The following is a 25395-nucleotide window of genomic DNA, read 5'->3' as shown; positions in this document are numbered from 1 at the left end:
GTATTTTTTTTGTATAGACATTTAACGTAACTATATTCCTATAAGGCTTTGTGAATACCTTTATCACTCCGGGGTAAAATTCTGAGAAATGACTTGGAATTCAGGAAGTTTTAAGATTTTCCCTCAATCGACATCATCATGTATTTTCAGTTTTAGGATTCTTTGTGAATATAGACCTTGGACCTCCGTTCTGTGGTTGCAAAACCTGCAGACTGTCACCAGTATACAGTAAAATACAACAGTCCTTTGTAAAGAAGCCATGGGGAAGTGCAGATATGAATAAATTCCTTTTTTTTAAAAGCATAAAGTCAACCACAGTGACGATCTTTGAGAACTGATCACCTATATCTGAAGAAATAAGATAATTCAAAGGTATTCTACATTCGCCCAAAATCAAACTCCAGGCCGCTCTCATGCAGGCTGCCTTCATTTGCGTTGTCAAAGCTGTTCTTGCCGTGGATCTGTTTGAGGTGCTTTCGTAGCACAGGCTTGTGAGCAAACACCATGTCGCAATAGTTGCAGCGGTGCGGCTTGTCCCCACTGTGCAAGTTTAGGTGATCCAAAAGTGAACATTTCTGGGTGAATGTCTTGCCGCATATTTTGCACTGGAAGGGCTTGATGCCAGCATGGACGCGCATATGTCGGTGCAAGTTTCCCTTCTGGGTGAAGGTCTTCCCACACAGGAGGCACATGAACAACTTATGCATCTTGAGGTGGTTGGCATAGTTCTCCAGCTGGCGGAAGACCCTGGCACATTTAGGGCACTGGTGGTACCACTGCAGCGGTTTGTCATAGTTCCTCTGGTGTCCGCTGTGCTTCTCCGTGGGCGGGGACGAGGGAGGGGGGCTAAGGGGATAACCGGCCATGTCAGGTGGGACTGCTGTCTCGCTGCCACGGCTGTCCACAGTGGAGTTGATGAGCGAGTGTTGGGGCTCGGGGGAGTGCAGCGCAGCGGGGGGGCTGGCAGAGAAGTGACCAGTGATTGTGTTTTCGGTGACATCATTTACAGACTCCACTTTCACTATGGTGATGTCATTTTCCACCAAACCTGGCCTTGGACGCTTCCTCCAAACCTGGACAGGGCTCTTGGGTTGTATTATTACATCATCATCCTCATCATCTTCATCATCACTCTCAACATTGTTTTCTCCCTCAACTTTTCCCATAACTACTGTTTCATCCTCCTCGTCCTCCTCATCCTCCTCCACTCCCTCAGGTACGGTCCGCACCTGAGTACGCTCAAGCTCCCTCTGAGCCTGGGAGGAGGAACCTTCCCCTCCTTTCTCTCTCCTTATTTCCACATCCAACTCCAGCTGGCGGGAGGCCTGAGGTTTGATGAACTTGTTGAGGGCCTGGGTGCACTGCTCCACAATGTGGCCCATTTGGAGAAAGCTGGCCACTGTCAGGTAATGCACAAGCTCCAGTTCAGGAAACTCCAGCTGGCCGGTGTAACAAGAAAGCAGCAGCTGCCTGCCAACTTCTGCCTCTTGGATCATAGAGATCTGGACCTCCTTGGAGTCCTGCTGTAAAATAAACTGGTCCCTCAGGAAGGACGAGCCAGCAGCAAACACTACTTTATGACCAGGGACCTCTAACTGGTTGATGCGGACAATGACGTCACAGAAGCGTCTCTGGTGTCGAAGAAGATTCATCTTCTGCAGCATAGAGTCTCCAAACGTGGCGAATCTGAACTGCAGGATCACCTGGTTCTGGGCCATAGTGAACCACTTGGCAGCAGCAGCACAACTAGTGAGGAGAAATACAAAAGACTGCAATAAATATCCAATTTGAATTATCAACACAATACTAATATGTAGGGCTGTGAATTGGCAAGAAGTTGTCAAGCTGAATAATAGAAGGGGTATAGTTTACGTCAGCCAATCAAGTGACATTCGTGATTCCGACTCCTTGGAGGGCAAAACAAACCTTGAAAAAAACTAGAAACTATTGGAGTTTTTTTTGCATATTATATGGTTGTTCTGCAAAGAGGTCTGCACATGCAATTAATACTCCTACGAGAAGCTTTACTTCATACAGATAATAAAGTACTCCTCGTGGGCATGTTGAGCATGTTACGTGTATAAAGAGTACCAAGGGGCACCCAATATATCACATACGCGTACTTGTTCCTTCTTGCTTCTTTTCTCCCTCTTCCTTGCGGTTGGACCTGTTTCTGTGTGCTCATGTCAATTTCTGACACTTTGAAGGCGTTACCCACCAGACAAAGCAACCTGCCTGGGATTGGGTACGTTTTAGGAAATTTCTCAGCTTTACTTGTGACGCGTTGCCCAGATAACCAGCATAAACTGGCTGTTACTCTTTTCACAAGAATGTGAGTGAGGACTCGTGTCCTTGCCAAGTATGTTCTTGAGATGAGAACAGGAAAATATGGGCTCGGGGAGAACGGGAGCACACAACATAAATAGAACAGAAGCGTACTTGTGACGTCACCACACGCTCGGCTCATCTGGAGCTGCATTTCACCTCCTGTTATTAATAGTCTCTAGATAATAATAAATTATTACTTCCTTCATTTAGTGTGAAAATAATAGTTAACACAGTCAGATAAACACAAAAAAAATGAACATTTTGGCAAAAAAAAAACACGCTATGCCGAGAGAGGGCTGCTGCAGATGGGCAAAAATACACCCTGGCTGCGGTTAGGCTCGGAGGTCCGCTGGTTGCCGCGGTCCTCTCAACATCAGGACTTTTTTTTTAAATGATGCTCTAAATCAGTAAACATACTGAAAGCTTAAAAGTATAATGTTCCTGCCTCAAGTTATCTGAAAATGTACTTTTATAGAACAACAGAAAAGAGAACTTTTAACTTAATACTCTGAGCTCAGCGAGCACTGCCCTGGAAGATGCAGCTGCCGCAGTGCATGCTGGGACAGCTGTCATTCTCAAGAATTGACAAGTCTGCTCTGATGCATACTCCATAAAGGGGGAAGGGCGAGAATTATACCCGGGGACTTTGTCCGTTCTCGGTCTTCATGCGAACTGGAACAGTACTAGGGCTGAGGCTAATGACGTTTTTCGAGTACACGAGCACATGAGAACGCACAAGTACACATTTTGAGAAACGGCCACCGTCATCCCGTTTCCAGCTAACGTTTGAGTTAGCAGAAACTATCAGGCTATATGACGGGAAATTTTTTGGAGGTGTGCTATAACCCTTTTTTTTTTTTTTTTTATCCTACAGCCAGGCAGAATCCAGCTTTGATCCAGACCATGTTATATCTTACTGCTTACCAACTTCTACAGAAGCAGTTGGCCTGAAGCTGCTTTGCTAGTAGGAGAAAGAGTGCAACCTCAAGAGGTGGGATTTCCTGAAAAGTAGGGTGGGTTGTTGGGTGGGTAACGCCTTCAAAGTGACAAAAGTTGACATGAGAACACAAAAACTGGTTAACACACGAGGAGGAGGTAGGCTGCACACGTGGAAATAAACACACGCATCATTTCCACAAGTGTAAAGAAGGAACAAGCACTGCAGTACTCTGTTGCACATGTAACATGTTAAACAGAGGTGAGGAAGAGTTAATGAGTGATATATCCATCCATCCATTTTCTGTCACGCTTATCCCAGGGTACACCCTGGACAGGTTTCCATCGCAGGTGTTTAATATAACGATGCTCTATTTCCACATGTAACATGATAAACATGCACGTGAGGAAGAGAGTGTCTGTATGAAGTAAAGCTGCTTGTAGGCATATTTATAATAATAATAATATATAACAATAATATTAGCTTAAAAACACCTATAAAAACATATCAAACAATCCCATACTCAGCATGTTGATTTACCAACTGATAAGGAGGAAGGCATCTAATTCCCTAAAGACCCAGAAAGGCAAGCGACATGGGTGGCTGCTGTGGAGAGACACCGCTGAAACCAGCTACAACTAGCAGAATTTGCAGTGATAACTTCATAAACAGTTAGTTGTTATGCTCAAATCATTTTTCTTGTTTGTTTTTTTTAACATTCAAACGGATGTGCCTCTGACATGGGTCAAAAACAAGACCAGAGTTTCATCTTTTTGCAGGGTTTCACCCAGCTATCATAAACCTGGAGGGAGGCCAGGATTTTCTTGCACCCCCGCTAGGATGAGCGTCATCTTTACATTTTAAATGCATCAATATTTGAGAGTGAAATAAAACTGAATGAGGTTCCAGTCTGTGAGAAAAACTCCAGGTCCGAATAGCTAACAGGCTATTTGTTATTATAACCTAACACATAGTATGTCCACAACACTGCTGCTTCCAGCCGCATGACGCAGTTCTAATTCACTTGGTATACACGAAAAAGCTTTCTAAACTTTCTTAAAAAGGAAGATTGGATCTTTAGCAAATAATTGTACAGGTTACAGTGGGTGAAGTCGGGGATGTCTGACGGATAGTCTGGTATTGGTAAATAACAAGCAAGCAGGCAAATTATATGGATCCTGCACTCCAACAAGAGAACTTTTTGCTATAAAGTGCTGTTTTAACATCTATAGACAATTTTGGGTTAACTGATTCTCCACTCATTTTGAATTATATCTCCCTTTACCATCAGGTGGCACGCAGGGATTTTTAATGCTGTACAGCATGGCAGCGTAAACAGACAGCGGCCAGGTAAATGCAAACCAGCTGCTGGAGGTTAAACAGTTAGAAGTAAGAAAAAGTCATGGATGTTTCCCTACAAATATTTTATTTTATATTTAAGATCCATTCTGCAGTGTTTTAATAACTATATCTGCTCATGGACTATTACATCATTGGACGTAGTCTATTTTCTCTAACACCCCTACTACTGTGAGGTAGTAGGGGTAAGGTATTAGCGTAAATCAAACATATTTTTATTACTCAGTTCTTAGAATGAAGAACATTAGACAAGGTAAAAATAAAAATAATATTCAAACAAGGAACAATAGTCAAAATTAAAGGTAAAAGAACAACTTACCAATATCTTTTTTTAATAAAGGGTTACATAAATCATAAGTAGAGTTCTTCCATCAGTCTGAGATATTAGATGCAGGCTGCAATATACATTGTGTTTTTTTGACTGATGTCTGCTATAAATACTGGACTGGGATATCACTAATATATTCATCAATCTACTAGATTTGTTTATCATTTAAGTTTAAAGGAATATTTGCTAAATCTAATGTTTTATTAAACATTATTACAAACTTTTAATTAAAAGTAAAGTCTTTTAATAGATGTGTGCAGCATGCACACTTTTGTGATCCAAGGCATGTTGGATAAAAACTTTTCTCATATTTTTAAATGGACACAGATGTACATTTTACATTCTTCTTTTGTTTTTACTGCCTTTCTTACCTAGATGTTTGTTTACAAATTACTGTTTAGAGCCAAACCACGTTACCGCCACTGCACTAATGAAGAAGAGCTGTTCGGGGACTCAAAAGAGTCTCGGTTCCTGTTGGGAAGATGAGCCAACTGATGTGGATCTCGGAAAGATTCCTGCAATTCTCATCGTCACAATGTGAATTAGCCACACATATAAACATAATATTAGACATTGGTGAACAAAAGGCGCCAGCCGAGAGCTGTGATGCACTAAATGATTGGAAATAAAGCAGCTGTTGTTGACAGCTTCAGTCTTATTGAACGTGTTATCCCTGTTCTTCTTTCAAACCTGTTTTTCGATGTCCGAGCACATCTGAAAACTAGATTATCAGTGTAGCTAACGGAACGCTCGCGCTCACTTCCTATTGAGGAAAACATGCTTCCCTAGAACGTTCCCGGCAAAATGACACAAAAATCATCCAGTTTGAAGTAACCGGGGTTTTAAAGATAAAACAACATGCCTGAAATCACCCAAAGAGCCCCGGTAAAGGCCTACTCAGTAGCATTGCGGCTAACAGCTCAGGTGGCTCGCGCGATCATTGCAAACAATGCATCCTTTCTGCCTTCAATGCAGCTTTTAGCTGTTATAAAGCGCTGTTTACAAACTACCTACTGGTTACCAACCTAGTTGTTACTGGGTTGTTGTTGGCAGGATCCTCGCTGTGACCTCCTGTGGAAAAGAGGAAGCTGCTCCGGATGCAAAACAATTAAAGGCCCAGTACCTGTGGACCATTTTTTTTATAGCGAGTCACTGTGGACAGTCAGTGTGGACACAAAGCTAAAAGAATTTGATTAACACTGTTGGATAGCAAAGCCAATCAATCAATCAATCAATCAATCAATCAATCTTTCTTTCTTTCTTTCTTTCTTTCTTTCTTTCTTTCTTTCTTTCTTTCTTTCTTTCTTTCTTTCTTTCTTTCTTTCTTTCTTTCTTTCTTTCTACATATGGCATGGATATTTTCAATCCATCCATAAATATTTTACTAATATGTCTTTTTTGCATTATTCTTTCCAGATGTTTTTTTCGATTTCAGAATATTTTTGATGAATCATAATAGCACCTGGTGTCAAATATGGTGACATTTTTTAAGTTAATGAAAACCTTATATAAAGGGAAGTGGTATTCATAATATCTTCATATTATGTCGAAATTCAGATAATTATAACGTCAAAATTAATAAGAATCGAACCAGTAATTATTGGAAAACAATCATTTATTAGATTTGAGTGTTGTAAATTACAATATGTGAATTAAGTATTTACAGAATGCACAGCTTGGGATCATTGTTATTCCCACTATGAATGTAGAGGCTGGGCTGTGGGGGCTACGTCTTGTTCACACACCTAAAAGAGAACATAGAATAAAATTAATTTCCAAGCTAGATGGCTTACCTTAACTTTGCAGATTATACAGATTTCTTTGTGGAAAATACAAAAGCTGCATTCTCACTGTAGCTAAGAATTACTTGGATAAGAAAAGTCAGAATAATGTAAAGGAAACAGCTAATGGCCATGAATACCTTTAAAAATATATATATTTCATTAGCTATAAAGATTGTTTTAAGCTTAAAACAGGAAAAAGCCCTCTGTTTAACTAGAGTCAGACAAAAACTGACTTTAGTTAAACAGAATAAAATATGAGACATTAAAAAGAAATGTGTCCTCATCTTCATCAGCAGTGATTTAGGTCTCTGAAGTTTCCGACTGAGGCCTTTTTATTATTCTTAATTGTGAACTTAACCAAGGCATGTAGGTAATCCTTTTACTCCTGTTGTGACCTCCTGGATGAATCATTCATATTCTCTTGGAGTCATTTTGGTCCACTGACCATATTTGCTAATGTTTACAAGTGTTCCATGTTTTCTCTGCTTGTAAACAATTGATCTGGTTGAGGTTCTCTGACGTCCCAACAGTGTAATGTTATAACCCTTTCCAAACTTATAGATTTTAATGACTTTTCTTCCTACCATATTTGATTTTTTTTTTTTTTATCTCAGAGCATAAAATGTTGGCTTTGGAATCTTTTTACTAACTGTGGATTTTCAGATTGGTTCTTCTCCAGATTGGTTTTGAACACCAAAATTTTTTCAAAAACAACTTCATGTATTTACTCAGTTCATCAGATGTGGTTTTCTAAAACACGAGTCTGACACAGATTATCTGCCTACATGACATCTCTACATGAGCGACCATCTTTCACTGGGATGAAGACATGAAAATAGTGGTCGACGTTCTTCAAAATGTTTTGAATGGCCACAGTATGTGTGATGGGACCTTTTGCTGTTGCTGTGAGTTTTTGATTTCTGAATCTATCTCTATTCTCCCACTCTGCAGAATCTGTTAGTTCAATCTCTAACGTTCTGCTCTCTCTGCTTTTTCTCATAGTAGCTTCATCTGGTCTGTTCCTGTTTGGCTGTGACTCCATCCTGGAGAGAAATATCAGCTGTGCTGCTTCCATCAACAACCTTGTTTATAGATGTTGGTGATCGTCCTGTTTTCCAGTGTAGTCCTGTTTCTCTGACTGTGACTGGCTGGATGTGCTCTCTTCAACCTCTGACATGGGAGCTGGCTCGGAGCTCGTCTGCCTCGCTGTGTGTTTCCTGGATGGGGCCGCCTTTTACAGCTGCTTTTTGTATCTCTGCTTCTGTCTCCTTGAACCCCAGCCGCTCACACTGAGCCTGGTTCTGCTGGAGGTTTCTTCCTGTTAAAGGAGAGTTTTTCCTCCCCACTGTCGCCACAATTGCATCCGAGTCAATGAGTCTATGCAATCACCTGGTTTTCCTTAGATAGAAAACTTTGAATCGATTTGACTGTATGAAGTGCCTTGAGATGACGTGTGTTGTGAATTGGCGCTATATAAATCAACTGAATTGAATTGAATTACTAACATATTCATACACAAACCCAACCAATCTTTACATTCCAATGTATTTTCTTAATGTTCTTTGAAAATGCTGTAAGAAGAACTCATAATTTTAAATTGTAACAGAAACAGAAGAATAGGAAATGAATGTTTTTAAAAACTTTGGTACCATTAAATATAAATTTATAAACTGCAATAAATATTATTCTAAAATAATTTTAGTGAGAGAAAAAAAAACTATATTGTTCATACCAAGCTAAGCGGTATCCTACTAACGAAACCAAGGCAGCCACTGCTACACATGCAGCAGCAGAGAGTGATGTCACCCTCAGAACGTAAGATGTGCCTGGAAAAAACAAATACATTTTGATGAGTAAATAACATCAGATTATGTTGCTGTTTTTGTACATTCTGCATTTTAAAAGACTAGGTTGTCTTCATGTGTAGGATCAGCAAATAACGTCAGGTACCTGCTACTTTAGCCCAAAGCACACAGCAGCTTCTTGACATCTTGGAGAGAAAACCCTCAAAATAAGTCAGCTGTTTAGTTCTATTATTTGCAATGTTGTATGGAGTTATTTCAACTCACCGTTTTCCACTGACTGATAACTCTTAGGACAATAAAGTAGGTGTTACCACTCTCCAGTGGAGCATTATAGAAGCCACCATAGAGGAATCCATCTCCCACAGTAAAGTTCACATCCGTCGTCAGATTCTGGACAACAAGCTGGGCAGTCATGTACTCAGCTGGTGATTGTGTTATGCTTGAATTTAGGCTTCGTGGAGAAGAGCAGTCAAACAGCAGAGTCTTCTCGACAGGAAGCACAAAGATTTGGTAGAAACTGCCAAATCAAAACCACAAAATGCAAAATTTGATCTTCATTTTTTGCTATAATTTTCAAGTTACTAGCAAACAGATTGTTCTTTTTTTCCAGACATTCATATGTCTGGAAAACAGAATGGATCATTCTAACAACTATCATTTTACTATCTCTGCTATTAACCTACTAGTCCCCGAAAAGTAAATGACCCAACATTTAATTAACATTAATATTTGTAATCTAAGAAGGGTGAAGCACTTTATTGTTTTAGGAAATCTTTGACTCGGAGCCGAGCATAATCTACAACTTTGAGAGTGCAAAAACAGACATAAAGATCATATTTACAACTCCTGTAAAAACCACTGTGCAGCTATATTATAGTTTTTTTATTTATTGACTGTGCAATATCCTGTGCAATATGCTGACTGTCCAATATATGTGAATATAATAGTCATACCACTACCTCACCGTTGTTCCTTACCTAATACACTTTAATGTAAAAGTCAATCCACCTGTATATAAGCCATCCTGATTGTACATATGACACCTCAAATCTCTGTGTTACTCCCTTGTATTTTTTAATTTCTTATTTTATTTTGTTTTTCACTGTGTGTGATACATGTACACTTGCACCTTAATCCTTATTTATCTTGATATACTGTATATACCTTGATATACTGTATATTTATTGTTTATTCTTAATGCAACTTTTTCCTCCTTGTTTGCACCTTCTTTAATTACTATGCCAATATGTGACCAGTGAATTTGTCCGCTGTGAGATCAATAAAGCTCATCTAATCTAATCTAATTTATTGTTAAATTAAGTTAATCAGCAAATTAGGAGACAGAATGTGATATAAATGAGTCTAGTCACTTACTATGACTTTAAGAATTTCTAGGCCAGAAGTTTAGTCTAACAATATAATGGTTTAGATAAAATTTATGCAGATCTACATCTTATGGAGGATCTGTGTCAAGACTTTGCAGTCACTCTTGCAACCTAACAATTATTTTACTGCCCACCCAATCGGCATAGCTGGTTTGTGTGTCTGCTGTTGTGAAGACAGTTCTGTGACGATGTATATCTTGTGACAGGAAAAGCTAATCACTGTAGAAAACCCCCATATATAACAACCCAGTCTCATGGGAAAATGTACCCCCACTACGTTGGTCCACACTGCAAAACGTAGTGGAGGTACATTAATGACCATTTTTTTTTTGTGGTACTGTTACATTTCTTCTGCTTATACGCTTTCTATTGTTTTACGTCCTAGTCACGTGACTTTCAAGATTCCAGCTGGGAGAAGAAAAAAAATATATATATGGCCGACATTCGCTCATTTTTTTTTTGTGGAAAGATTAATAACTTGAGTTTGTTTTTGCATTAAAATGAGTTTTGATTACATTTCTAGTGAGAAATGTATAGTTTGTTGCCAGAATATTTACTCAGGGAATGTACATATTCACTTGCTTGTTCGTTTCTTGCAAAGATTTTTCAAGATAATGTGAAACTGTAACATTTTGGTATAAACATGGCTGAGATTTCTCTAACTTTTAGTGGGAAAATCAATAATTTCAATCAGTTTCTGCATTTAAATGGGTTTTGATTACATTTATAGCGAGAAGTGTAGGGTTTATTTACATAATATTTACTTAGTCAACATACATAATCACCCGCTTGCTAGTTTTTGCTACGTTTTTCGGATCTCGTCAGGATTATGTGAAATTGCAACGTTTAGGCTGCTACCCATCGCCTAGCATTTAGCTGCCGCCCCGATTCAACATTGAATTCTTTGTGATTTAACTCCATCTGACGGATCAAACCCTCGCCACTGCGTGCGTTGCGTCTGAGGTTGATTTTCCGATCAATGCATTACGTCGTGGCATACGGGAGAAACTAATTACAGTAAACTAGTTAAAAAAAGGATCATGGGTTAAGATCGGATGTGGGGTATTCCGGAAAGTTCTACGCCTATTTTCAGCGTTACTCTTGTGTTTGCGTAACAATCCGGCGCGAGGTGGCTTGAAACAAACGGTCAGTGGGTGAGGCCCGGCGTGCAGCGAGCAGGAGAAGGTCGTTGGTTGTGCTTGGAGCGGAGGTTTTTCGGAGAAAAAACTGCCCAGGGAAGAAGGCGGAAAATCAAATTACAAATTGAAATTGTCAAAGGCGGATTGAGCATAAACTGGTATGTGAATGGTTCGGTTGGTAATGGAGTTAGGAGATGAGGAAGATATGGGTTTTGATGGGTGGACGCCAGTGGGGAGAGGAAGAGGGAGAGGACGTGAAAGAAACAAAAAAGACGAAGGAAAGGGAATGAGTGAAAGTCAAGGAAGTAAACGAGAACTGGAAGAAAGTAGCTCAGAGGAAGAAAGGATAGTTAGGAGGAAAGTTGTACGAGAGGAATTTAAAATAATATTAAAACTAAAAAATGAGGAAGGACAAGATAACATTAGCCCCATTGTGGTGTCAAGAGAAATAAAAAAGAAAATTGGGGATGTTGAAATGGTAAAGATGTTGAGAGATGGGAATCTGTTGGTGGTTTGTAAAAACGAAGAACAAAAGAACAAGGCTCTTAACGTGGAGAGTATTTGTAAAAAGAATGTGTTAGAGAAAAGAATCATTGGAGAAAATAAAAAAACTAGAGGAGTGATTTATGGGATCCCTCTAGATGAAGATCTTGATAAAATCAAGAAAAGTGTAGTTGGTGCCAAAGTGAGTAACTTAAAGAGACTGTCAAAAACAATAAACGGGGAAAGAGTAGGGAGTCTGTCAATACTCATGGAATTCGAAGAGAAAGAATTACCACTAAACATCAAAATAGGTTATCTCAGTTTTCAGGTCAGGCCTTATATCCCTCCACCACTTCGTTGCTTTAAATGTCAAAGATATGGTCACATAGCAGCAGTTTGCAAAGGAAAGCAGAGATGTCCAAAATGTGGAGAAGATCACAAATTAGAAGAGTGTAAAGAAGAAGTACAAGAAAAATGTTGTAACTGTGGAGGGAATCATAGAGTTACATTCGGAGGATGTGAAGTCAGGAAGAAAGCAAAAGAAGTCACTCAGATTAAAATGACCAAAAATATAAGCTATGCAGAGGCAGTTAAAAATGTGAAAGAACAGAAAATAAGAGAGGTTGAAAAAACGAGGCAAATTCCACTGCAAAGTGAGATACAGACAGAGGAAAAGATCGTGATACCAGTAGAAAAACTAATATTATTCATGGCATATGTCATCAACTGTACTGACCAAGCCAAGAATAAAACGGAGAAGATTAAAATTATAGTGAGGGGAGCGGAAAAGTTTTTGGGGTTTAAAGAGGGATCATGGGAGAGCATAAACAAAAAATTGGAGGTAGACGGGAAGCCAGGAACGTCTGGTGGAAATAATTCATGTTAATACTACAATGGAATGCAAGAAGTTTGATTGCTAACGGACAGGAACTTAAAGGATATATTGATAGTCTTGAGGAAAAACCAGAAATTATTTGTATTCAAGAAACATGGCTAAAAGAAACGTTGGATTTTGTGATTAACGGATATGGTAGTGTAAGAAGAGATAGGCAGGAGGGAGGAGGAGGTGGATGTGGTATATTTGTAAAAGAAGGGATACAATATCAGGTTTTAGGGAAAGGGAAAGAACTTGAATATATAATAATTGAAATTTGGGAACAAGGTGGTAAAGTTAAAATAATAAATTTTTATAATCCTTGTAAATTATTATCAATTGAAATAATGGAGGAATTAACTGAATATTTGGAAGGAAATGTAATTTGGTGTGGGGATTTTAATGCTAATAGTACATTATGGGGTAAATGTAATGATAGAAATGGGAAAATAATAGAAGAATTAATAGAAAGTAAAAATCTTGTATGTATTAATGATGGGAGGGGAACTAGACTTAATATAAGAACAGGGATGGAATCAGCTATTGATTTAACAATAGTCTCAAATGGGTTAGCTAGTAATTGTGAATGGATCATTGATAAAAATACAACAATAGGTAGTGATCATTATCCCATTACAATAAAAGTAGGATTAAATATAAATAATAAAAATAGAAAGGTCAGTAAAAAATGGGATTTTAATAAAGCAGATTGGATTAAATTTAGATTTTTAAGTCAAATAAAATTAGAAAAAGTGGATATGGAAATGAATATAGATGATATAAATTTAAAAATTTGTGAGATAATCTTGGAAGCAGCAGATAAATCTGTGAAGAAAGTAGGCTGTAAAAATTCTAAGAAAATAGTACCATGGTGGACAAATGAATGTAAAGAAGCAATAAAAGCAAGAAACAAAGCATTTAAGGTATTAAGAGGTAACTTAAAGTATGAGAATTTAATTGATTATAAAAGAAAGCAAGCTATGGTAAGGAGAATAATTAAGAATACAAAGAGAGAATACTGGAGAAATTTTTGTAGCACAATAGGGAAGGAAACAAAAATAGAAAAAATTTGGAAAATGATTAGAAGAATGAATGGCATTAAAAGAGAATTCGAATATCCTATATTAAAAGTAGATAATATAAATATAGTTAAAGACGATGATAAAGTAGAAATATTGGCAAGAACATTCAGTAAAATCCACAGTTCTGACAATATTAGTGAGGAGGGTAGAAAAGGAAGAGAAAATACAAAACTCAAATATAAAGATGTGTTGCAGAATGAAGAAGAAGCAAATAATTTGTTAAATGTTGAATTCACAAAAGCTGAATTGAACTCTACATTTACAAAACTTAAAAATACAGCACCAGGGAAAGATAAAATATGGTATAGAATGATAAGTCAGCTCAGTGAAAAATCTAAAGGGATAATATTGGAATTTTATAATAAAATTTGGGAGGAGGGGAAATTACCAATGGAATGGAAAGAATCAATTATAGTACCAATAGCAAAACCAGGGAAAGATAAATCAATACCAGGAAATTATAGACCAATAGCTTTAACATCAAATTTGTGTAAAATAATGGAAAAAATGATTAACAATAGACTAATATTTTATTTAAATAGCAAGGGGTATATAGTAAATTATCAAAGTGGATTTCGAAAAGGGCGGAGTACTAATGATCCAACATTATGTCTAGAGCATGAAATTAGAAAGGCACAAGTTAATAAAGAAAATGTGGTGGCAGTATTTTTTGATATAGAAAAAGCGTATGATATGATGTGGGTAGAGGGATTATTAATTAAACTATATAGGTTGGGCATTAAAGGAAAGATATATCAATGGATTAAAGACTTTTTACTAAATAGGAAAATTCAAGTTAGAATCGGTGAAGTAACATCAGGAGTATATAGAGTAGAGAACGGTACACCACAGGGGAGTATAATAAGTCCGTTATTGTTCTCTGTTATGATAAATGATATTTTTAAAGGTATTGATAAAGAAATGGGATGTTCACTCTTTGCGGATGATGGAGCGGTTTGGAAAAGAGGGAAGAATTTAGATTTCATTGTTAAAAAATTACAAGATGTTATTAATGAGCTAGAGAGATGGGCATGGCAATGGGGATTTAAGTTTTCAGTCGAAAAAACAAAAGTAATGGTATTTACTAGGAAAAAAATAAACAGGGAAGTAAAATTAAAATTATATAGTCAAGAGTTAGAGCAAGTAAAATGTATTAAATTTCTAGGATTATGGTTTGATGATAAACTAAAATGGAATGTACATATCCAGAAAGTTGTTGATAAAAGTAAGAAAATCTTAAATATTTTGAGATGTTTGGCTGGAAATGATTGGGGAGCAGATAGGCAATCTTTGAAACAGGTTTATACAGGTATGATAAGAGCTAACATAGATTTTGGTTGTATTGTTTACGGTTCAGCAGCAAAAGCACATTTGGTTAAACTAGAGGTAATACAACATCAAGCATTAAGATTGTGTTCTGGAGCGTTTAAAACCACACCAAGAGCAGCAATGGAAGTAGAGATGGGAGAAATGCCATTAGAATTAAGAAGATTAAGGTTGGAATTAAATTATTGGTTAAATTTGCAGAGCAATAATTCAGATCATCCAGCTATGGAAATTTTAAAACCATGTTGGGAAAAAGAAACAAAAGATATGGGGAGTCTTGGATGGACAATTGAAAATAAAATAAAAGAATTTAACATGAATAATCTGGAAATTAGTCATACAACACCAACATCAGTAATACCGCCATGGATTTTACCAGAAGCAACAGTAGATATGACAATCATGGAAAAGAAGCAGGATAAATCTTTCATCATTGATAGTAGTTCAGTACAGGTACATTTAAACAATTACTATCAGTATATTCAAATCTATACAGATGCATCAAAGATAACTGGAAAAGTAGGAATAGCGTTTGTTGTACCAGAATTCAATATAAGAATAGGAAAACGAATTACAGACGATTTATCAGTATACACAGGAGAAATGATGGCAATTTTATTGTCCTTACAATGGGTAGAAGAGATAAAACCATTAAAAACAATAATCTGTTCAGATTCAAGTTCTGCATTATTAAGTATTAAAAACAAGCAATCGGATAGTAGAATGGACATATTATTAGAAATTTTTCACACATTATATAGAATTAAAAATATGGGTGTGATAGTTATTTTTGTATGGGTTCCAGCGCATATTGGAATAGAAGGAAATGAGAGAGCAGATAAAATAGCAAAAGGGGCAATTCAAAAACCAATTAGCATTAAAGTTAAAACAAGTAAAGCTGAAGGAAAGAGTATGGTTAAGGAAAAACTGATGGAAAAGTGGCAGAAAAGGTGGGATGAAGAAATAACAGGAAGATGGTTTTATAAAATTCAGAAGAAGGTTAAAGAAAGAAGAAAGGGAAAAAGAAATAGAAAAGAGGAAAGAGTGATAACCAGGATAAGATTTGGGCATACTGGACTTAACTACTCACTTTTTAAAATTCAAAAACATGCAACTGGTAAATGTGAATATTGTGGAGAATGGGAAACAGTAGAACATGTTATTCTAGAATGTGATAAATATGAAAGAGAGAGAAGATGTATGATAAAAGAGTTTGAAAGTATTAAGGTAAAATTTATGTTAATAGATATTTTGAGGGAAAGTTTGGAGAGCAAACATATACAAATAGTTATTAGATTCTTAAAGAAAACTAAGATATTCAGTAGAATTTGATAGAGTAGACATAAGAGTGAATGTGTGGATGATAGTGATGAGTAGAATATAAATATGGATGTAAGTTTGTTTGTGTGGGTTGGTAGGTGTATGTATGAGTATATATAGATATATATATACAAAAAGAGCGTTAGACCAACGAGAGCCACACTCCATACCAGTAAGTGGCGGTAATGCTACTATTAAGTTTGTTGCCAACCGCCAATAAACACAACAAGAAGAAGAAGAAGAAGATCGGATGTGTTTTATTTGGAAATCTACCGGATCCTTTGTGCATTTAACTTCCTGTTTAGTGCGATCTCATTGATGGGTTTTGACCAGATTTTGACCAAAGAGGAACTAAAAAAAAAAAAAAAAAATTTATATACACAACCAGCATATCTGGAATCAATGACAGAGAGCATACATAATCACCCGCTTGCTAGTTTTTGCTACGTTTTTCGGATCTCGTCAGGATTATGTGAAATTGCAACGTTTAGGCTGCTACCCATCGCCTAGCATTTAGCTGCCGCCCCGATTCAACATTGAATCCTTTGTGATTTAACTCCATCTGACGGATCAAACCCTCGCCACTGCGTGCGTTGCGTCTGAGGTTGATTTTCCGATCAATGCATTACGTCGTGGCATACGGGAGAAACTAATTAAACTAGTTAAAAAAAGGATCATGGGTTAAGATCGGATGTGTTTTATTTTGAAATCTTTCTCCCCACTGATTTCCATTCAAAATGTTTTCTCTCCCACCGGGCTCTAGGGAAGGGGCGTGCATACCGCCACCTGCTGTTCATGAGTGTGTAGCAACATTGTTTTACATCTATTAAATTCTATTTTTTAATTTTGTATTCTGAAGATAAATAAATAATTCTTTCCTTAATCTATAAATATCTTTTATATTTCCTTTATTTCCCAATAATCCTTTAAGACTCCATTCTTGGCCTGTCCTTTCAACTCTTTTCAATTTCTTCCTTTCAGGTCCAGATGTTTTAAAGTTCATCAATACGTGTTCTACATTTTCTATCTCTCCACATCCTTCACATTTATCATTATTTTTCCTCCCTATTAAGTATAAATTGTCATTTAAATAAGTATGACCTACTCTTAATCTGATCATTATTATTTCTTCCCTTCGGTTTCTCTCATTAATATTTCTATTTAATACTGACTTTTGTACTTTATATAACCTTCTTCCTTTTTATCTTCATTCCACCTTTTTTTTTTGCCATTTTTCGATTTCTTTCCTGTTAATAAATGATTTTCCTTCCCCTTTCCCTAAAGGAATTGTAATTGTTATTGCCTCCTCTAATTGCTAATTTGTCTACTACTACCCCACTACTACCCGTAGTGGGGGTACATTTTCCCACTTTGACCTTTTAAGGTTAGCATATTGACCAAAAGCTGACACCAAAAATAAAGCAATCAATTATTTGCAACAATATGCTACATTTAATGAAGACTAATACAGATTTTACTCTCTTATAAGAATTAGTTTTAGGTTTTATAGGGGAGAGTTTGTATCGGCAGTCATCTGGGAATCTTTTATGTATTTACTGGTAAAGAACAACCTCTCAACCCATTTAATGTAAATGTTGAGTCGAACCAGAAAGTTATTTGAAGAGCATAGATGCATAAATATGTGCATAGCTTTAACAAGGGCCTCATGAAGGTCTGTTCTGTTATTCTCTTTTGGAGAATATAGACATTGTGGGCATTCATTTCCCTGATAAGCTGGTGAAGATTCTTAGACATCCAGGTCATAATCATTCAAAAAAAAAAAAAAAAAAAAAAAAAAAAAACTTTGGACTTTGTTTTTCAAGTTTGAAGACTTCCCATTCAGGACGTTTTTCAATTCAAAATTACAGTAGCCCAACAAATCCTTGTTTTGGCTAAGAAAATATGCAAATTGAACCTGATGCCTGATCCCAATAGCTTGACTGAACCGAATTTGATCCCTATTACTTTTTGGCCACATGCACATTATTGTACTGCCTGGTCAACCCTAAGAAAATGTTCTGGAACTGCCACTGAACTGACACCCAATGCATGGAGGGTAACCCAAAAAGGGCCATTGTTAGAGAAACTGGGTGCCTACAAAGTGCTGTTTTCAAGCTAATTAATGGAAAGTTAGGTTGAATGAAAAGTAGACAAATAACAATTACAATTCCTTTAGGGAAAGGGGAAGGAAAATCATTTATTAAGAGGAAAGAAATTGAAAAATGGCAAAAAAAAAAAAGGTGGAATGAAGATAAAAAGGAAGAAGGTTATATAAAGTACAAAAGTCAGTATTAAATAGAAATATTAATGAGAGAAACCGAAGGGAAGAAATAATAATGATCAGATTAAGAGTAGGTCATACTTATTTAAATGACAATTTATACTTAATAGGGATGAAAAATAATGATAAATGGGAAGGATGTGGAGAGATAGAAAATGTAGAACTTGTATTGATGAACTTTAAAACATCTGGACCTGAAAGGAAGAAATTGAAAAGAGTTGAAAGGACAGGCCAAGAATGGAGTCTTAAATGATTATTGGGAAATAAAGGAAATATAAAAGATATTTATAGATTAAGGAAAGCATTATTTATTTATCTTCAGAATACAAAATTAAAAAATAGAATTTAATAGATGTAAAACAATGTTGCTACACACTCATGAACAGTAGGTGGCGGTATGCACGCCCCTTCCATAGAGCCCGGTGGGAGCGAAAACATTTTGAATGGAAATCAATGGGGAGAAATTAATAAACTTCTGGTCCCAGTCGCTCTCTGTCACTGATTCCAGATATGCTGGTTGTGTATTTAAATTGTTTTGATTTTTTTGAGTTCCTCTTTGGTAAAAAATCTGGTCAAAATCCATCAATGAGATCGCACCAAACAGGAAGTTAAATGCACAAAGGATCCGGTAGATTTCCAAATAAAACACATCCGATCTTAACCCATGATCCTTTTTTTAACTAGTTTAATTAGTTTCTCCCGTATGCCACGACGTAATGCATTGATCTGAAAATCAACCTCAGACGCAACGCACGCAGTGGCGAGGGTTTGATCCGTCAGATGGAGTTAAATCACAAAGAATTCAATGTTGAATCGGGGCGGCAGCTAAATGCTAGGCGATGGGTAGCAGCCAAAACGTTGCAATTTCACATAATCCTGACGAGATCCGAAAAACGTAGCAAAAACTAGCAAGCGGGTGATTATGTATGTTCACTAAGTAAATATTATGTAAATAAACCCTACACTTCTCGCTATAAATGTAATCAAAACCCATTTAAATGCAGAAACTGATTGAAATTATTGATTTTCCCACTAAAAGTTAGAGAAATCTCAGCCATGTTTATACCAAAATGTTACAGTTTCACATTATCTTGAAAAATCTTTGCAAGAAACGAACAAGCAAGTGAATATGTACATTCCCTGAGTAAATATTCTGGCAACAAACTATACATTTCTCACTAGAAATGTAATCAAAACTCATTTTAATGCAAAAACAAACTCAAGTCATTAATCTTTCCACAAAAAAATGAGCGAATGTCGGCCATATATGTATTTTTTTCCTTCTCCCAGCTGAAATCTTGAAAGTCACGTGACTAGGACGTAAAACAACAGAAAGCGTATAGGCAGAAGAAATGTAACAGTACCACAAAAAAATGGCCATTAATGTACCTCCACTACGTTTTGCAGTGTGGACCAACGTAGTGGGGGTACATTTTCCAATGAGACTGGGTTGTATATAAGTACTGATGTGAGCTCCAATATCCTTTGCAGCAGTTTCAATACCCTGTTACTGTTTTTCTGGCCCTGTTGTGAAATCCCAGAAATCCCACTCCACAGATATTCCAGCTGAAACTATTTGATAGTTATGTTTTAAAGTCAAACAATCTAAAAAGGTTGAAGAGGTATAAACATTATAGCACTGACTACACAACCAATTGAAATTTCATACACACTTTGTCATAACAGAGCCACAGAGTCAGTGTTGGACAGTGAGATATTACCTAATGGGGTCCAACGTGTTGGGAGATCTTTTTAATCTCAATGTTGGCACTGGAGTTTCCAACTCCGTGTAGTAGACAACTGGTGATGGAGGTACTTCACAGAATAAAGATGTATATATAGTCAGTATTTCATGTTCACTGGTCAATATGAAGAAGGCAACCTATAATTATAGATGCATGAATGTAAAATATTCATAATTTATTAATGCTGGAGATTGCGTCGTACCTGTTAAAGAGGTGTTGGTTGTGATGGTAGCTGTGAATCTGGCTTTTACTGCTGTGATAGAAATGCTGTAGTTTGTCAACGGAAGCAGCTTTAGGCAAACCCTCAGCCAATCATCTTTGGACCTCAACAAACGTCGTCCTTTGTCTAAAAATGATTTCAGGTAATCCCTGGATCCTAAATAAATTACCTAAAATAATTGAATCCACATGCACAGTAGGAGTTAAAAAAGTTCTCTTTCGATACACAGAGAAAGATTATATATATATATATATATATCTTGCCTTATAAAACTCTGTATCTTCCTCATACTTTTCTGCCTTCCACTCCAGACAGTGTCCATTATGAAGCCTCAGCTGGTTGATAGGTGGCTTGATTTCTGTATTACATAAATAGATACCAGTTGTTTTAGTAAGATGTTTACATGTACTCCAAAATATTTAATACATATTTGTTATATTTTATTTAATGCTCATGCATATGTATAGTGAGTATAAGTAATAAGTAAATATTTCTGATGGGACCAATGGCATTAAATTCACAGTATCGCTTGCAACAACTAATAAGTCTTCACAAAGTTTATTCTTTTAAAAATGGATTGGTAAAATATTAGAACACAGTAACAGAAATGTATAATGTACTTTATGGGGGAACTTTTTTAGCAAAGGCAATTTAACGGTATGTGCTGGATAGAGAAAGTAGAATAACTCGCATTCCTTAGCTGGATTTAGACCAATTTTTCACACAAACTGCCCTAAAATCTGGACGTTTCTGAGGATCCTTGTTATGCATCTGATCACCAATTCTTTCCATAGAACTTTCATTGAATCCAATCGAGAGGCTGACTGGGCGTCTCTAGCGTTTTCATATTTTTCTGATAAACAAATAGTGTTTGTTTTTTTTTTGGCTGTGTGTTTCAAACTATTTAATACTTGGAACTAGACTTTTTCAGTCATCAGATTTTCATAAATTTCTGAACATTGCTCTGTTAAGCTTTTCTTTAGTTGCTGTATATTTAAGTCAGCCAGTAGGAGATGCTGTAAGTCAGCTTCCACCATGATGTTCCAAACTGCAAATTTTATATTTTCCATTAGGATGGATCGCTCCATAGTATGTTCAATAAAATCCAAAGGCTTCTTGACCAAATCAGCTGCAGCACATTCTGAACAAGCCTCAATATACATTTTCTTTAGCAATAGAGTTGTTCACAGTGAGTATTCATAGAATAAACTGAGTTTTAAGTCATTGCTTTACCATCATCTACTGATACTGGTCAGAAGGCGCCAGTGTACAGCTTGCTTCTGTCAGGGCAGGGCAGCTGTGGCTACAATGTAGTTTGTACTGTACATCATCAGTGTGTGCGTGAATGGGTGAATGACTGAATGTAGTGTAAAGCGCTTTGGTCCATTATCCTGACTTGAAGAAGCGCTATATAAGTACAGGCCATTTACCAATTGTTTTTATTCGAAAAACGTTTTTAGTCTTTTATTTAAAAGTGAAAAATGGCACACACTGGATAATTCAGAATGCTTAAACTTAGCTAAAGGAATTGCCGTGAGTTTGCATTTTATTCTATGATGCATCATTCTTAAGACACTTTGTGGGGGATGCTTTTCTTTGTTAGTTTTTTACCAATCTAAACTTTCTGTGTAAAATTTTAACAATAGAAAATATCCTTAAGGCCATAAGGTAACATTAAGTCAGCTGATACTGGTTTGCTCATAGCAGCAAATGTTTTTTTTCCTATATGTTTTTCAAATTAATCAACCAAGTGGGTTTCTTTACTTTCTCTGCCTTTTTGCACATTTTCACCTCATTTATTATTCATTCATACTGTGATGTATTCGTATACTGATAACTCGGATTGAGGCAAACATCTGTTGTGAATTTTGTGTTAATGAAATAATTAAGAAAATAAAATAATCAAGAAAAGAACAAAACATCTTAATACCTATTATATTGTTTTACACATGATGACAGCCATACTGCTACCTTTAGACTCACCAATGCATTTCAGAGTAGCTCTCACCCACAATCCAGAGCCGCTGCACAAAGACATGTTGGTGCCCCTCCAGCTGTGATATCCCACTGCACAGCGGTGGACGACCGTACTTCTGTTGTGCCACACTACCTCTGAGTGGGCAAGGAAGGGAACAGGGCCACATTCAGCTGGAAAAAAACAATGCAAACATGCATTCAGAGATATCATAAATCATTCCTCACAGAAAGGTCATCTTTTGTTTTCAGCATGCACCCTAAGGAGAATACAGGTTATATCACTAACAATCTATCTAGTACACACTAATGTGTCCTGTTGTGCTGGTTAAAGTGGATTGCTGAAAGTTGACGGAAAGAGAGTCACATGCTGTTTCTGAAATTGGCACAACTCCACATCTTAAACCCCAAATCCCAGCAAAGTTTGGAAGCACTGACATGCTGGAGAACATGCGGGAAGATCAAGGAAGGGACAGCGGTGAAAAAACATTGTCTGATATATGGAGAACGTGACCCTACCTTTGCATTTTACAGATATTTCCCCCCAAACTCCTGACTTTAAACATGTTGATAAATTATTTCCACTTTCTTGGTAAAATCCATCCACACATGCACACTGTGCAACACTGCCGGGTGTGCTGCTGCCGTCCCACAGCAGCTTAGTGTTGGGAAGACATGTTGGGGGACCACAGTTTACTTCTGTATACAAATAAGAGTTAGTAAAAAACCCATTTCCCCTCTGTTCAGCATTATATCAGCAGCTTATTTAGCTACGATCTTTTGTGTTATGCGCTCCTTGTGGGAAAAAAAAATGATATTCATCTAAAGTATCAGACATGAAAGCTTAAAATACTGCATGTTCTTCTGAATGTATTGAATCTATAAATGAGTTTCTCTTTTTGAAATGAATTTCTGATGAAATATGAATCATTTCCAATTTACTTAAATTCTGCTTTATAATTTTCCAAAAATCTTACAACAGAAACATGTTTAACATATCCCCTTTTCATGGGCTCACAATTATGACTGGGAGTCCAGCATTTACACCAGTAGACCCCCAAACTCATGGTGATAAAAAGAGGCACCTTCACACAACAGATCCACATCCTGCCACAACCCATTTTCTCCACACTCTGAGTAGTTTCTCAGGCCTGTGGTGTAATATCCTTCTTCACATTGGTAATATACCACACTGCCGACTCGTTGTTTGCCCTCCAGCTGCATGTTAGCGTGGTCTATGAAAGGAGGCTCAGAGCAAATGATTTCTACAACAAGAAAACAGCAATTTACCGTATTACAGAGAATTGAAATCAGGATGCATGGTGTTCAAAGTGAAAACATTCACAAATTACAAAAGTTTAAACAAGTTGATGGGAGGACTTTTTTTGGTTTGTTTACTTCTGTTTGATTCAGTAGAGGTGTTGTTAGGACTCGGAAGAATTGAGGGCATTGCCAAGCTTTTTATATAACTACAGTATGATTTATGACTAATTTGAATTCAAAACATGATGAAAATTGTTGTAACAAATATCTGCCAATACCACATTAAATAAAATAACCAAAAAACTACTATTTTGCTGGAGCAAAGAATTAAGGAAACTTTTGAAGTCAGTTGCTGAATCTGTTGCTGATAAATTTTACTGTTTCAAAAGAAAAAAATATCCAATTTCATTGTCAAAAAAATCAGTAAATATGATTACAAATGTTGGTCTCTCTGTTCCTTTTAAAGCAAACAGCTGATTTTCAAAATACATTTCTGACAATAAAGGAGGAGTTTATGTGACTTTCTTTTGTAATTATATTCATGTGTTTACATTTATATTTTTTTTACTATTAGGAACTTATTAGGCACCCCTGAACTTGTAATATCATCTGTTAAGGTTGTTTTATAAAATAAACATTAAATTTCACACATTTATTTTGCTTTAATACACTTTACCATCAGTATTATTCATGCCATTGATGTCCTTTTAATTTTTATTTTCTTTTCAGTGTATTTTTTGCTTTCACTCACTCTGATGTACAGTAAATTCAATAGATTTCCAATCTCTCTACCTCAGCAAACTCTTTTTATTTCTTGCTGTCAAGCTGGTGCGGACAAGTGGTTGAACGCACCACTGTCAGTCTGAGAACAGCAGCCTGTTTTAGCGACATGTCAGCCCTGTTCAACACTGCTAACGATTAGGTACCAAGAAAGCAGGACATTGCCCAGGGGTGCATGTTGTGAGGATGAGCATCTTGATTCTTTAAAATGAGGCCTTACTCTATGTTTAATTAAAAAAGTAGGCGGGTATATGACCCAGAAAACTGTGCTTTGTTTTTTTTTTTTTTATCAAGCTTATACCGTTAATATTCTATATAAACAGATTAATGCATAATTTTGTTACAATCAGAAAATACTTCAAAGCTCAAAATAAGCCCCAAATATTCCAGTCCAACAACACCTTTGAAAAATGAATTCAGAAAAACTTTAAGAAAGTAAAACATGCAGATTCCTCTGTAAGTGTTTTAACTTTGATTTTTTTTATTATGTGGCCAAAAAACAAAACAAAAAAAATTATATGAATTTCTAGGGTTTTATTATACTATAAAAAAATCCAAAATTAAAACCAAAACAATCAGCTTTCTTGAATTGTAAAAAGTTGCACCTTCACACAACAGCTCCACATCCTGCCACAATCCATTCTCTCCACATACTGAGTAGTTTTTCGGGCCTCTGGTGTAATATCCCGGCTCACATTGGTAAAACACCACACTACCGACCTGTGGTGAGCCATCCCATTGCATTGTAGCATGCTCTATAAAAGGAGGCTCTGCGCAACTGATTTCTAAAACAAGAAGACAGAGGGTGAAAGGAGGAGCCTGGAAGCTTGATTTCACATTAAGCAATACCTTGCAAAACTATCCACACCCTTTGATAAGGTTGACTTTTTGTTACATTTCAAACATTTTAGTAAAGTTTATTGGGATTTTATGTGATAGGCCAACCCAGAGAACTGCTTAACTATAAAGTGAAGGGAAAACA

At 36.6% G+C, this 25395-nt stretch overlaps 2 protein-coding genes across 6 annotated transcripts in view; both read right to left on the bottom strand.

Moving 5' to 3' along the window:
* Positions 1–303: 303 nt before the first annotated feature.
* On the bottom strand, positions 304–6117 carry zbtb26 (zinc finger and BTB domain containing 26). 2 transcript variants are annotated; one of them, XM_038273651.1, is made up of 2 exons: positions 5978–6117; positions 304–1746 (listed from the first exon to the last, which is right to left on the bottom strand). In XM_038273651.1, the coding sequence occupies exon 2, from the start codon at positions 1716–1718 to the stop codon at positions 378–380; it is 1341 nt and encodes a 446-aa protein (XP_038129579.1). In that variant the 5' UTR covers positions 1719–1746; positions 5978–6117; the 3' UTR covers positions 304–377. The 2 variants fall into 2 exon arrangements, with proteins under 2 accessions (XP_038129579.1, XP_038129580.1); XM_038273652.1 differs by lacking the exon at positions 5978–6117 and adding an exon at positions 5815–5955.
* A 2306-nt stretch (positions 6118–8423) lies between these two features.
* The window catches only part of susd1 (sushi domain containing 1), a 28746-nt gene continuing 11774 nt past the window's right edge, over positions 8424–25395 (bottom strand). For 3 of the 4 annotated variants that reach the window (XM_038273648.1, XM_038273647.1, XM_038273649.1), the window contains 9 exons: positions 25019–25198; positions 23456–23635; positions 22890–23069; positions 22380–22544; positions 20660–20754; positions 20379–20565; positions 20153–20246; positions 8687–9058; positions 8424–8562 (listed from right to left, as the gene is read on the bottom strand). In XM_038273648.1, the coding sequence (XP_038129576.1) occupies positions 8797–9058; positions 20153–20246; positions 20379–20565; positions 20660–20754; positions 22380–22544; positions 22890–23069; positions 23456–23635; positions 25019–25198 (1343 nt within the window). In that variant the 3' untranslated portion in view covers positions 8424–8562; positions 8687–8796. The remainder of the gene's footprint in view (positions 8563–8686; positions 9059–20152; positions 20247–20378; positions 20566–20659; positions 20755–22379; positions 22545–22889; positions 23070–23455; positions 23636–25018; positions 25199–25395) is intronic. The other variant, XM_038273650.1, reaches the window with a different exon arrangement.

Source organism: Cyprinodon tularosa, unplaced genomic scaffold (assembly GCF_016077235.1).
Source record: "Cyprinodon tularosa strain WSP-4 unplaced genomic scaffold, ASM1607723v1 ctg880, whole genome shotgun sequence".
In the NCBI taxonomy this organism is placed as follows: Eukaryota; Metazoa; Chordata; class Actinopteri; order Cyprinodontiformes; family Cyprinodontidae; genus Cyprinodon; species Cyprinodon tularosa.
This window is presented reverse-complemented; position numbering and strand designations above follow the sequence as displayed.